The sequence below is a fragment of the Podarcis bocagei genome, assembly GCF_964188305.1.
Source record: "Podarcis bocagei genome assembly, chromosome: 6".
Taxonomy (NCBI): Eukaryota; Metazoa; Chordata; class Lepidosauria; order Squamata; family Lacertidae; genus Podarcis; species Podarcis bocagei.
In genome coordinates, this window is record NC_138130.1 from 28,320,572 (window position 1) to 28,332,850 (window position 12,279).

Here is a 12,279-nt window from a genome sequence, read left to right on the forward strand (position 1 = left end):
TTGTTCCCTAAAGTTTGACCAGGGGCAGCCAAGTCCACATATTGCAGACTACAAGTCCCATAACACCTGGTCATTGCCCTTGCTGCCTGAGGAAGGTAGGATTTGTAGTCTAGACATCTAGAGGGCACACTGTTATCTATCCCTGATTTAAGGCTTCATACAATGTTCACTTTTCCATTTTTTTTTTTAAAAAAGATGTACTTTCAGGAAGCCTTGGCAGTCTTTTCAACAAAGGCTGATCCAGAAGAACATAATCAGATTTTATTTTATTTTTGTATAGTGGGGTGCAATCAAACATGGCTTGATATTGCTAACAGGTTTTCTTTTACTTATCAGATTTCCCCCAGAAACTGTAAATCTGGAGTCAATGAGGAAATGAGGAACTTGCCTGCATGAGAAGCATTGGTCAACAACTCTCTGGAAGTATCCTTGGGAACCAAAGAGCAAATACAAGAAAGAGAGAGGATTTTCCAGACACCTGCCAGGCTTCTGACAGACCACATGATCATTTCAGAACCGAGATGGAATGGGGGAGGCTGTGGATCATGTGTGCTGGAGACAACATCCTATGTGTTCGGAAAGGAAATCGAACTTTAGCAGTACGTAAGTTCTACTTGAGCCTTTATCATTGCAATTCAAAACTTGGCAGCGTTGCATTTCTATAGTTAGAACAAATTAGAAATGAGAAGAGCCAGTGAGTGCAGCTGCATACTGTTTTGTTATGCTTATTTTAAAATCTTCTGGATTTAAAATCCAGATTGTGACTTCCTAAAAGTACTAGTTCCAAAAAAGGGAAGAATTTTAATCAATGTGCTATCCAGCTTGAAACAATTCAAGGTTGTGCATACTATGTACTCATTTTTGTTTTAACCCTTACCAATGTTTACTGACTGACAGCTCAATAGGAAGTTTGCAGTGTACTACTGAAGGTACTTGTAGTATGCTTAAAGGTAAAGGTAAAGGGACCCCTGACCATTAGGTCATGTTGTGGCGCTCATCTCACTTTACTGGCTTCCAGGTCACGAGGCCAGCATGCCTAAGCCGCTTCTGGCAAACCAGAGCAGCGCACGGAAACGCCGTTTACCTTCCCGCTGGAGCGGTACCTATTTATCTACTTGCACTCTGATGTGCATTCAAACTGCTAGGTTGGCAGGAGCAGGGACTGAGCAGCGGGAGCTCAATCCGTCCCGGGGATTCGAACTGCCAACCTTATGATCGGCAAGCCCTAGGCTCTGTAGTTTAACCCACAGCGCCACCCGCATCCTTTGTAGTATGCTTACAATTCACAATTGATGTGCTTTTCTGTTTAAGATGCTGTACGGGAGTGGGAATTTGAACATACTCTAATCACGTTACATAAAAGAGTTGGCCATTGCCAAATATTTTCAGAAATAGAAATTCCTCCCTCCCTAGCAGTTATGTAGAGATAAAAGCACTTCTCTTCTTTTTGAACAAGCTTAGACAAGAGATAGTTGAAATACAGATGTTAACACTTAGTCAACTGTGTCTTAGTCAACTGTGTCAGAATGATTTGTTCTTCTAATGCACAGACTATGGGTTACTCAATGAGCACGGAAGTCTCTTGATGGAGTGAGCAATTCGGATGACTTTAAAAAAATGTTTTGTGATGAAAGAAATAGTTCAAAATAATTCACATTTTGCTTTGGCAGAAAGGTTCAAGACAAGTGTCTAATCAGATTGTATGTTTCCACTGATTTCATTCTAGCGAATGAAAACAATGCAAAACTGGTTGGGCATACTACTGCTTATTATCAAATAACTTTCTACAGACAACCCTGTTACAGCTTTGAACACTGAGTAAGGAATACTCAGATAGCTGACAACATTCCATTTCATACTGGAATAGGACAGCTAAATTTAAATGTATGGCAGCAGGCACTGCCCATGATTTTTATGCTCTCTAGGGCTGTAGTTTATTTTCTGTATGTTTTTTTTTTGAAGCCTTGTAAATAAGTCCAGAAAAATGACTAGACCACATGTTGGTTGGTTTTTTACCACCTTGCAAATAAGCTAGTAGCCTGTGTTTCCATGTTTGCTTCAGCAGAGGGGAAGCTTCCTCCTCCAGAGCCAGCATAGAACTGAAGGATGCTCGCATTTTAGCAGTCCTGCCCCCACTCTCTGTAATTGTCTTCTATCTAGTAGGCCAGAGAAGTGGAGCAGAACTGAGGGGACCGGCTTCTGTTCCTCTGCAGCCAGTGCAGAAAGAAAGCGGGGGGTTGGAGGGGAAATGGAGAGATCCATCTATTGTCTGCATGGTTGCTCTATGAGTAATCTGGATGTTTAAGTATCTTTCCATTTCTCAGTTTTTCACATCAGTTTGTTACTTTTTTAAAAAAAATCATCACCAGAATTTTAGTGTGAATTTCTTCAAATATAGACATCTTTATTTAACATACAGCATTTCCCCCCTAAAATAATGCAGTTTTGAATATTTTCATCAACATATGTAGTCTCTTGCTCACATTTCACCCTGGTAAAAATGCATGTTTGTATACTACTTCACAGTACAGTTGCATTACAAAATTCAGAGAAGTGTGCATTTTAAAGGCTGGCTGCTTTCTGGTTCACAGATTTCTTCGGGAAGTGCAAATTAAGTTCAAATGGAATTAAGTAAATGCAAACTGAACTGAATTCCCTCCTGATCCCTACCTATGACTACCAGGCTAAAGGTTAAAGCCTTACATGGCTCAGGAACTCAATACCTTAAGGACCACCTGTCCCAATATGAACTGACCCAGACCCTGTGCTTTTCACCCAAGGCCTTTATGTCTTGCCTCCCCAATAACTTTATTTTATAGCTATACAAATGAATAAATATTGTATGGGTGGTGAGAGTTGAACTCCCTCCCCGAATCCTGGGAAAAACAGCAACCAGTGCACCCATTCTCAATTTTTAAAACATGCTCGTCATCCATACCTTGTTTTCCATACACTGGGCAAGATGCATTATTACTGGTATTTAATATGATCCACCGGGGTAGGGAGATTTTCCCTTCAGCAACTGAACATGTCACATGCATTGCAGATCATTTTTAGGGGCTTACACAATATAAGCCCCTGTACCAGTGGGTGGTGCTGTGGGTTAAACCACAGAGCCTAGGGCTTGCTGATCAGAAGATCGGCGGATCGAATCCCCGTGATGGGGTGAGCTCCCGTTGCTCAGTCCCAGCTCCTGCCAACCTACCAGTTCGAAAGCACCTCAAAGTGCAAGTAGATAAATAGGTACCGCTCCGGTGGGAAGGTAAATGGCGTTTCTGTGCGCTGCTCTGGTTCGCCAGAAGCGGCTTAGTCATGCTGGTCACATGACCCGGAAGCTGTATGCCGGCTCCCTCAGCCAATAAAGCGAGATGAGCACCGCAACCCCTAATGGTCAGGGGTCCCTTTACCTTTACTTGCTTCTCCTAGTTAGTAACAAGGAGGGTCACTACAGAAGTTGTGACCCAGGCCGAGAGACAGAAAAACGTGCATCAGAAGAGTGACTGAGAGCCAGACGCAGCCTCAGCCTCACATGGATCAATACAGCTTTAAGGCCATATGTTAATTTGGCTCTACATTAAACTTTTTGGACAGATTTCACTGCTAACGTAGAACAAATGATAGTTTCAGATAGTTGGTTTTCAAATAGTTTGGGATACATTCCAGGCATCAAAAAGCAATAAAGATGCACTGCGGCTGATGATAAATTAACAAACTGTTCCCAGAAGCAACAACTTATCTTTCATTTTAGGAGGAGCCACTGTGCCGGATGTTTTCGAGAAGTTTAATCAAAATTCTCATCAGAAACCAAATGAGGGGGTTCTTCAGAAAGAACAACCACCCAGTGTGATTTACTTCATCAGATTAAGCGATTGAGGCCACATCAGTCCATTCATGTAAGTAGTTTTATATGAGATGGCAAAAAGGAGCCACATTATTTACAAGGGAAAGTGGCATAAGAGTAATCAACTCATAAGAAATCATAGGGTATTTTGTAATTATCTTATCAGGCAATATTTAAGTTAGCTGGAAGAGGAAATTCTATCCAGAGACTTTTAACAAATAATACATGTTGGCTCAGATTGAGTTTATATGTCATGGGCTGCAGTTCCATAGACATACAGTACTAAACTCTACTAAAGCAAGCCTTTCCCAACTTGACACCTGCCAGATGTTTCAGACTGTAATTTGGAGGACCACAGGTTTCTCACCCCATGAGCTAGATAAGAAGAGCATTACCTGAAATCAAAGATTTGAAAATAAATGAGAAGTTTCAAGATGGAGCAATGGGACATGAAGAAACTGGGGAGAATTTGGAGGAAACAATGGCAGAAAAGAATAAATATAGGGATAGCTTAAAGGTAAAGGGACCCCTGGCCATTAGGTCCAGTCGTGGCCGACTCTGGGGTTGCGGTGCTCATCTCGCTTTATTGGCCGAGGGAGCCGGCGTACAGCTTCTGGGTCATGTGGCCAGCACAACTAAGCCGCTTCTGGCGAACCAGAGCAGCACACGGAAACGTCGTTTACCTTCCCGCTGGAGCGGTACCTATTTATCTACTTGCACTTTGACGTGCTTTCGAACTGCTAAGTTGGCAGGAGCGGGTACTGAGCAACGGGAGCTCACCCCGTTGCGGGGATTTGAACTGCCGACCTTCTGATAGGCAAGTCCTAGGCTCTGTGGTTTAACCCATAGCGCCACCCGCTTCCTAGGAATGGATAAAAGCATGCAACAAGGGCATAGGTTTTTAGAATGGAAATTGCACCCATCTCCCTCCCAGCATGGCCTTCCCCATCCAGATGCTTTGGACTACAACTCCCATCATCCCTGAAGGCTGGGGCTGATGGGAGTTGGAGTCCAGCATTATCGGGAGGGTCATAGTTTCCCCAGGCCATTTGCAACCCCTTTCTTCTGTCTTTGAGGGTATTCATTTACTGGTTTACAAAACCCAACCCACCTCTAGTTTGGCCAGGCCCAGTTTCCCAGGTAGCAATGGTTCTGAGTCTCGGAATTGGGAGGGTCAGAAAGAAATTCAGGAAAGCTGAGGCAATATATCAGTAGTGGGCAGGACAAGAGGCAAAAGTGGCTGGAGCAATGAATGTACATTTCACCAATGCTCACTTCACACATCTCTCTCTATCCTGGGAAGCGAGAGGCATTATCAGAGTTCAAGGACATATTCCACTGAGGCAAACACATTAAAGGAGGGTGCAAAACAGGGCAATCAGGTTTTGTACTAGAGTGTTGGAGGGCCACATTTTACCCCAGAAACAGGTTCTCCACTCCTGGTATATGGTAAAGAATATTTGCTTAGTGCAACCCCTACTAAAGGTAAAAAAAACCCACCAGATAGTGAAGCCAAATCCTGTTCATAGGTATATGAGCATGAGGTCATATAACTCAAATGTGTACTAAGTCCACGTGAGCAGTGAAACTTTAGCCAACTTGGAGAAACTTTCCACTTAAAATCAGGCTAAAGGTAAAGGGACCCCTGACCGTTAGGTCCAGTCGTGACCGACTCTGGGGTTGCGGTGCTCATCTCGCTTTATTGGTTGAGGTACAGCTTCCAGGTCATGTGGCCAGCATGACTAAGCTGCTTCTGGCAAACCAGAGCAGTGCACGGAAATGCTGTTTACCTTCCTGCTGGAGGGGTACCTATTTATCTACTTGCACTTTGCCGTGCTTTCAAACTGCTAGGTTGGCAGGAGAAAATCAGGCTAGGGCTACATTATAGTCAAGATCTTTTGAAAACGAGGGAAAAGAAGAAAGTTATTTTTATTTTCTAAGGCAAAGTCTGATGCTTCAAGCAGCATGTTGGTGTGTTAGGTACCTAGGATGTACAACCAAGGTAAATCGAAACTTTCTTCTGTTATAGGGCTTTTGGGCTATCATGTTCCAAAAATGGAACAGACGAACAGATTTTTAGAAACGCATGGCAGAATTATATACATATATTGGTCTCATGGAATTTAGCAGGATATCATTGCTGTGTCTCTTTAACTATTCAGCGTGATGTATCTGAACTGTGTTGCACATTAATTAAACTGAGAGGGGGAGTGGTGGGACAGATAGAAAGAGGTTTTATGCATATTCCGTGCCAGAATAAAGCACAGGATACCTCTACCTTTCAGTCTCAATCTAATGCCTTACAGATGCAAATTTAAGGTTCCCAGTCAGCAACTAGTTTGCTTGGGGGCCACTTGGAGAAAAACACCTCTCCTTTAAGTGTTCTGTTCTCAAGTTCAGGTACCAAGGGCACCACTTTCTCAGCATCTCATTTGAACATAGGCAAATTTGCCCAGGAGCTGCTGTTGTGTGTTGCATGGGAAGGCCACAGAAGTTCAAGACATAAGAAAAAAGTGCACAGTCTTTAGCTTTAGCAACCAACTATGGAACTCACCAATCAATAGATGTCTTTCGGCACACTCAACACCCCTCCCCCAATAAGATCCACAAATCAGGAGAAGAGGCTAGGTCTCGTCCTGTAAAAGATCTGCAGTAGGTGGGATACTTCTAGGTAAAGTGTAATCATTTGGCTCTGCAACTGGCTTCGAGTGGGCAAGTCTTCATCACTGATATTTGAGGATTATTAGCAATGCATAAATTCTGAATGAAAGCAAAACTCTGCATTTGTTAAGGGCTTAACAGGCCGAGCCTGTTTAAAGCAGCTTGGCACTAGCAGCACATCTAAATGTGTTGACATGGAACAATTGCTCCCAGGGCTGAATCCTAAAAACCTGCACCTACAATGTATCAGTCACAGATTGCACCTAGTCATATTTAATCCCATCCCCTTTCCTGGTTTCACTGAAGCATGGCAAGGCAATTTTCTGAAGGAGATGTTTACAGTGAGGTTAAAAAACAGCCTCAGCCATTTACAAGTCAGTGTTGTACTGTGCCTCTGACTCCAAGCCCCAAGGCCTGAACTTATAACATCTTCTATGTAACTAGGCAAGCAATTTCCTGCAAACTTGGCCATATGGTGAAGGAACCTGCGGCACTTCTCTGGTGTCTTTCTGTGCTGTTTCAGATGTGGAGGATTTAGACAAAAGAGCATGCCAAGTGCAGCAGATGGGGACCTCACACGCAGCTGGGCACTTAACCCATCGCCATTCCAAAAGTGAATCAATGAAACAAGTGTGCAAACAGCTTTAGGCTATAGGTGCTTAGCATTAAGAACTGCTTGTACTAATTCACACATGACCTTGCAGACTGGAAGGGCTCTCCCTTTTCAAGCACTGAAAAAAGGTCAAGAAGACTTTTGGATGGGCTGCCATTTTCTCCACAAAGAGATTCTGGCAAGGGAAGCTTATTACCCAGAAACAGTCTGAAAGTTAACAGAAGTAAGATAATACAATCCTATGTGTAAGGAAAGGTGCCATTTTGACAAGAGTGACAAAGGACAAGAGGATAGAATTAACTGATGATAACTCCCCTGCCACTGAGGGACACGGGTGGCACTGTGGGTTAAACCATAGAGCCTAGGGCTTGCCAATCAGAAGGTCAGCGGTTCGAATCCCCGCGACGGGGTGAGCTCCCGTTGCTCAGTCTCTGCTCCTGCCAACCTAGCAGTTCGAAAGCACCTCAGAGTGCAAGTAGATAAATAAATAGGTAAACGGCATTTCCGTGCGCTGCTCTGGTTCGCCAGAAGCGGCTTAGTCATGCTGGCCACATGACCCGGAAGCTGTACGCTGGCTCCCTTGGCCAATAAAGCAAGAGGAGCGTCGCAACCCCAGAGTTGGCCAGGGGTCCCTTTACCTTTACCCCTGCCACTGACATCTTACTCTTAGACTGGTGTCCCATCCTGGTTATCAATCATATCTATAAGCACCAGCAATTCTGGATCATACGGTGGGCCCTGTGTTTACAATTGTTAAGAAGGGCATCTTCCCTGCTACCCCAGAGCTGTCTGTTACCTTTTCGTTTTTCCTCTCTTCTGCTTTGCAGGCTGTGTTGGTTGGGCTGCAAGTTGCCAGGCTACTGATGGGCCCGTTTCCTGCTTCTCCATTCAGGTTGACTGCAGTGACATTGGGAGGAGTAATTGCTGCCGCCGCCGACGTGAGGGGAATCATGGGCCTGGCACACTGTGCTCCGGGGATGATGTGCACAGGGGAGTGGTGGATGTGTTGTGGAGAAACCACAGAGTGTGGCCTGACCACAGTGCTTGGGAGGCGGGATGGGGAGTTCTGGGTTCTTAGTGGTGAGACTGTAGCTGTGGGCCGGTCCTGTGCCTGCACAGAAGGGTGAACAACTGGAAAGAAAAAGAGAGAAGGGAACAGTAAGGAAATAACTTGACTGGCACTAAACACGGTCAAAAATAGGAAGGGCTATATAGTACAGTCCTACCTTGGAAGTTGAACAAAATCCGTTCCGGAAGTCTGTTCGACTTCCAAAACATTTGCAAACCAAAGCACAGCTTCTGATTGGCTGCAGGAAGCTCTTGCAGCCAATCAGAAGCCGTGGAAGCCCCGTCGGATGTTTGGGTTCCAAAGAACGTTTGCAACACTCACTTCCAGGTTTGTGGCGTTTGGGAGCCAAAACGTCCGAGTATGAAGGTGTTTGGGTCCAAAGTATGACTGTAGTCACTTTTAAAGGTTGTAAAGTGGTCTGGATCATGCCAACATTCCAAACCTGTCCAGTGTGTGGATTGACATGTACTAAAGCACTGGAAGAAATTGTACTGAAAATAATTCCTAATGTGGTACGTATAGTATTTTTAAAAAAACTGTTGCAAGGCCACCGACTCATCTCAGAAGTACATTTTATTCCAGACAAACACTTTTTAGGATCAGGTTGGCATTAGTTTTAGTAGGCATTAGACTTGCCTACTACAAAAGCAAAAAAAGAAAAAAAGAAAAAAAGATATCACATTTAAAATCATGCAGATTTACTTGCATTTGAACATAGGAAGCTACCTAATTATTAAGGTCAGATTATTCATCCACCTACCTGTGTATTTTCTGCACTTATTAACCACAGGTCTCTGAGTCTTTCCATTACTTGCTATTATATTATTGTACTATACTATAATCTGAACCTTTTAACTGGAGATGCCAGGGATTGAACTTGGGACATTTTGCATGAAAAGCAGCTGCTCTACTACTGAGCTGTGGTAGCTAGCATTGTATTTTTGCCATTATAGATATTATTGGGCAGAGGCGGCTTTTAGGGTAGCGCGACCAGTTCTGATCGCACCAGGGTGCGACAAAGCAATGCAAGAAGGGGGCGTCTAGAGTCCCACAGGGCACTGCTGAAATTTGAGGGGCCAAAGTCTGCCACTGTATTGGGGAGTAGTTTTAAAAACCATACTGAAGATTCTTCTCCCGATATTTACCCTTCATACAAACAGAACTATCAACCACAACAAGTTGTTTATCGCAAGGGAGTAACAAGCTATCTCAGAATACCAAGGATAAAGGGGTTATATACCCAGTTGAGGACTCAACATCAAATCCTACATTCAAGCTCAAACACTGTCCAAGCAATACCGCTTCTAATATTCAACCGTGCAATCATATGTTTGTGTAGCTACTCAGAAACAAGCCCCACTATGTTCAATGGGGCGCAGGTAACTGTGCATAACCAGGAAGCCACCATGGTGCCCTTCAGATGTTATGGACTCCAACTCCCAAAGGTCAATGATAATGAGAATTGTAGCCTGCAATGTCTGGAGAGCACCATCCCAGGTACAGAAGATGGGAACCAAAGAGCAACATCAAAATATGATGCGGCACCTCGTCCTTACTTTTCTAAAGAATTAAGTTATTTTCTCACTCTTCTGCTTCTCTGAGAAATAGCACAGCTTATATCAATTTTTTATTCGTTCTGTTCAGAACAAGATCTCTGTAGTCTACTAATTTCCCTGAAAATTCAGAGATAGTACAAGCTGCTCGACCTGGCATTGAGGCGGTCATTTAACCTCCCAAATCTACACTCTGGCACCGTTGCCAGGTGTTGAGTGTTGCTGTTTTTAAATTAAAAAAATTCTCGGGACAAATTAGATAGCTCTGCAGGATGAGAAAGCAATCTGTCAGCCTCAGGAAGTATTTCTGAAATGGCTCTGAATTGCCACAGGGATACATAATTAACTGTTTTTTTTAAATTTACTATGCATTATAGTCAATGTTAAAAGCAGAATGAATCTGTACGCAGGTAATTATTATTTGAATCAAGAAAGCCATCTGGGAAAAGGTACATTGCGGAATGCATGTATTCTGTTTACATTTTATTTTCAATAAAAGGTAGCTGTATTCCAAGACCTCAGATTTATCGCTCGTGTTTGCCTTGCATAATAAAGACATTTCATCTTTCAGAGCCTAATAAAATGTTTTTAAAATGTTAAGTCATGCACTGCTTGTCAAGTGGATTTAGACGCATTAACCTTCTCAGCATGCAGAGTGTTTTATGCTCCAAAAGGTATTTGTGTAAATATTTGTAAGCACCGTAATTGATTTCAGCTGTGGCAAGTGGACAACCTGATAAACAAAATTCACTTCCCAGCAATCAATAAATACTACCCTAAACACTACAGGGCACATAAAAACCTTTCCTTATTGCATGCTGGGCTTCAAATAGAGCAGAATATTTTTAGAGGAAACCTACAGAGACAAACGGCTTCCAAGGGCTTGTGCATCTGAGACAGAATACTAGATTTGGGGAATATGGATTGTTCAGACACACGAAGGACCTATACGTACCCATTTGCACAGAACTGCGGGGCTGGATGCCTGTCTGCTGAGAGGAATACCTCGAGCAGTTATTCATCTGCGGAGAGGCTGTTGGCAGCTGGGGCTGAGTGGGCGGAGCGGTGATTGGAACAGCTGGCCTGACAACAGCAGCGGTGTTTGTAAGAGCTGGGCTTCCTGGGTGGACGGCTCCTGGAGAGCCTTTGGCTGTGGGAGACCCTCCTGCCAAATTCCTCAGCTGACCAGCTCCAGCAGGAACCCTAGAGAGAGAAAGAGAAAGAGAGATAGAGAGGGGAAACCAAAAGCAAATGCTGTGTGCAGGCACACAAGAAGACACCAAAGGCATATTCTTATCATCGTTTCCTGAAGGATAGCTTGCTCTGCAGCAAAGGCAGCTCTCAGTTGCACCTCTCAATAGGTTTCCCTGGCACATTGCTAGGTTTCTCTGGCGAAATCAGAGTTCACGCACCTATGCAAAGTCTGCAGGTTGCTGCAGATTATTATTATTAATAATAATAATAATGTGCTGCAGCTGTAAAAACACAATGTAATGGAATAATAATGATGACGATGATGATGTCATGCAAGACTGATGCAAGAATATTTGGAGAGACAAGAGTTAACATCAGGCCATTTGGTCTACGAAAATTTTCATCCCAGAAGCTAAAGCAGTATTTGAATCATTAATTTTAATCGACTAGCCAGTCACCTGAGCACCTCTGGGTAGGCATGCCTCTCTGCTTGGCTACGTTTGTCACCAAGGACTGCAAAGAAGTCTGAATGACTGCATGCTACAGAAACCATGATGGAATGAAGGTCGTTGGGTCTCTAAATTTTACAGGGTAAGCGCATTGAGAGACTGTAGCTTCGGGAGCAAAATGTAATGCAAAATGCACAACATGTGAAAAACCACCAGCAGCTAACAAATTGAATTCAATGAGTGTTAGGCACACCTAACTCTGCACTGCATTGCAACCTTACAGTCTTCCAGTAATTTATCTTGCTTAGGGTCTTTATACATGCAAGAGAAAGATCCAAACAGAAACCCTTAATCTCACAATTGCTCCCTTAAGCAGAAATAATTTTTTGCAGTGCAAAAGGAATGCTGTCTTTATGACCTTTGGTCTTAGATTATTCTCCTGGGTAACATAAGGTCCCTGCTTAATTGCAAACAGATACATTTTAATTGTTATAAGAACTAATATGCATGCTTGTTCCGTAAATATATGAATTAGAAAGTTGGAAGCTTAGGTCAGAGATTTAAATCAATCCCTTTTTTCCCTTTTTGGTAGTTTAACTTATCTTGACTTAAATATCAAAATCTTCTTTACCTGGGTGCTCAAAACCAGCCAGGTAAAGAAAAAAAGGGGAGAAAAAAATTAACTCCAGCACCTTAGCTTAAACAGTATCATGGAGATAAACATTACAAAGATATATTACACTGCCTTGTTGAGATATAAATTGTTTGCAATTCTAGTTTCTAGAGAGTGCTTCAAGTATAAGTTTCCAGTTCAGATGTCATTGGAAATTGGTTTAACAAAGCAGGAAGTATCTCTGAAGATACACCTGGCTTGCCAGTAGAAGAAGAAGAAGAAGAAG

At 43.1% G+C, this 12,279-nt stretch overlaps 1 protein-coding gene and 1 long non-coding RNA gene across 7 annotated transcripts in view; one reads left to right on the forward strand and one right to left on the reverse strand.

Moving 5' to 3' along the window:
• The window catches only part of LOC308589448, a 46,341-nt gene extending 38,267 nt beyond the window's left edge, over positions 1 to 8,074 (forward strand). For 3 of the 5 annotated variants that reach the window (XR_014009256.1, XR_014009257.1, XR_014009260.1), the window contains 3 exons: positions 337 to 599; positions 3,749 to 3,893; positions 7,943 to 8,074. This is a non-coding gene — a long non-coding RNA (uncharacterized lncRNA). Of the gene's footprint in view, positions 1 to 336; positions 604 to 3,748; positions 3,894 to 7,942 lie in introns of all 5 variants that reach the window. The other 2 variants (XR_014009258.1, XR_014009259.1) reach the window with 2 other exon arrangements.
• Positions 1 to 12,279, reverse strand: part of SH3RF3 (SH3 domain containing ring finger 3) — a 210,141-nt gene that overhangs the window by 16,838 nt on the left and 181,024 nt on the right. For both annotated transcript variants that reach the window (XM_081198320.1, XM_081198319.1), the window contains 2 exons: positions 10,693 to 10,940; positions 7,912 to 8,246 (listed from right to left, as the gene is read on the reverse strand). In XM_081198320.1, the coding sequence (XP_081054446.1) occupies positions 7,912 to 8,246; positions 10,693 to 10,940 (583 nt within the window). The remainder of the gene's footprint in view (positions 1 to 7,911; positions 8,247 to 10,692; positions 10,941 to 12,279) is intronic.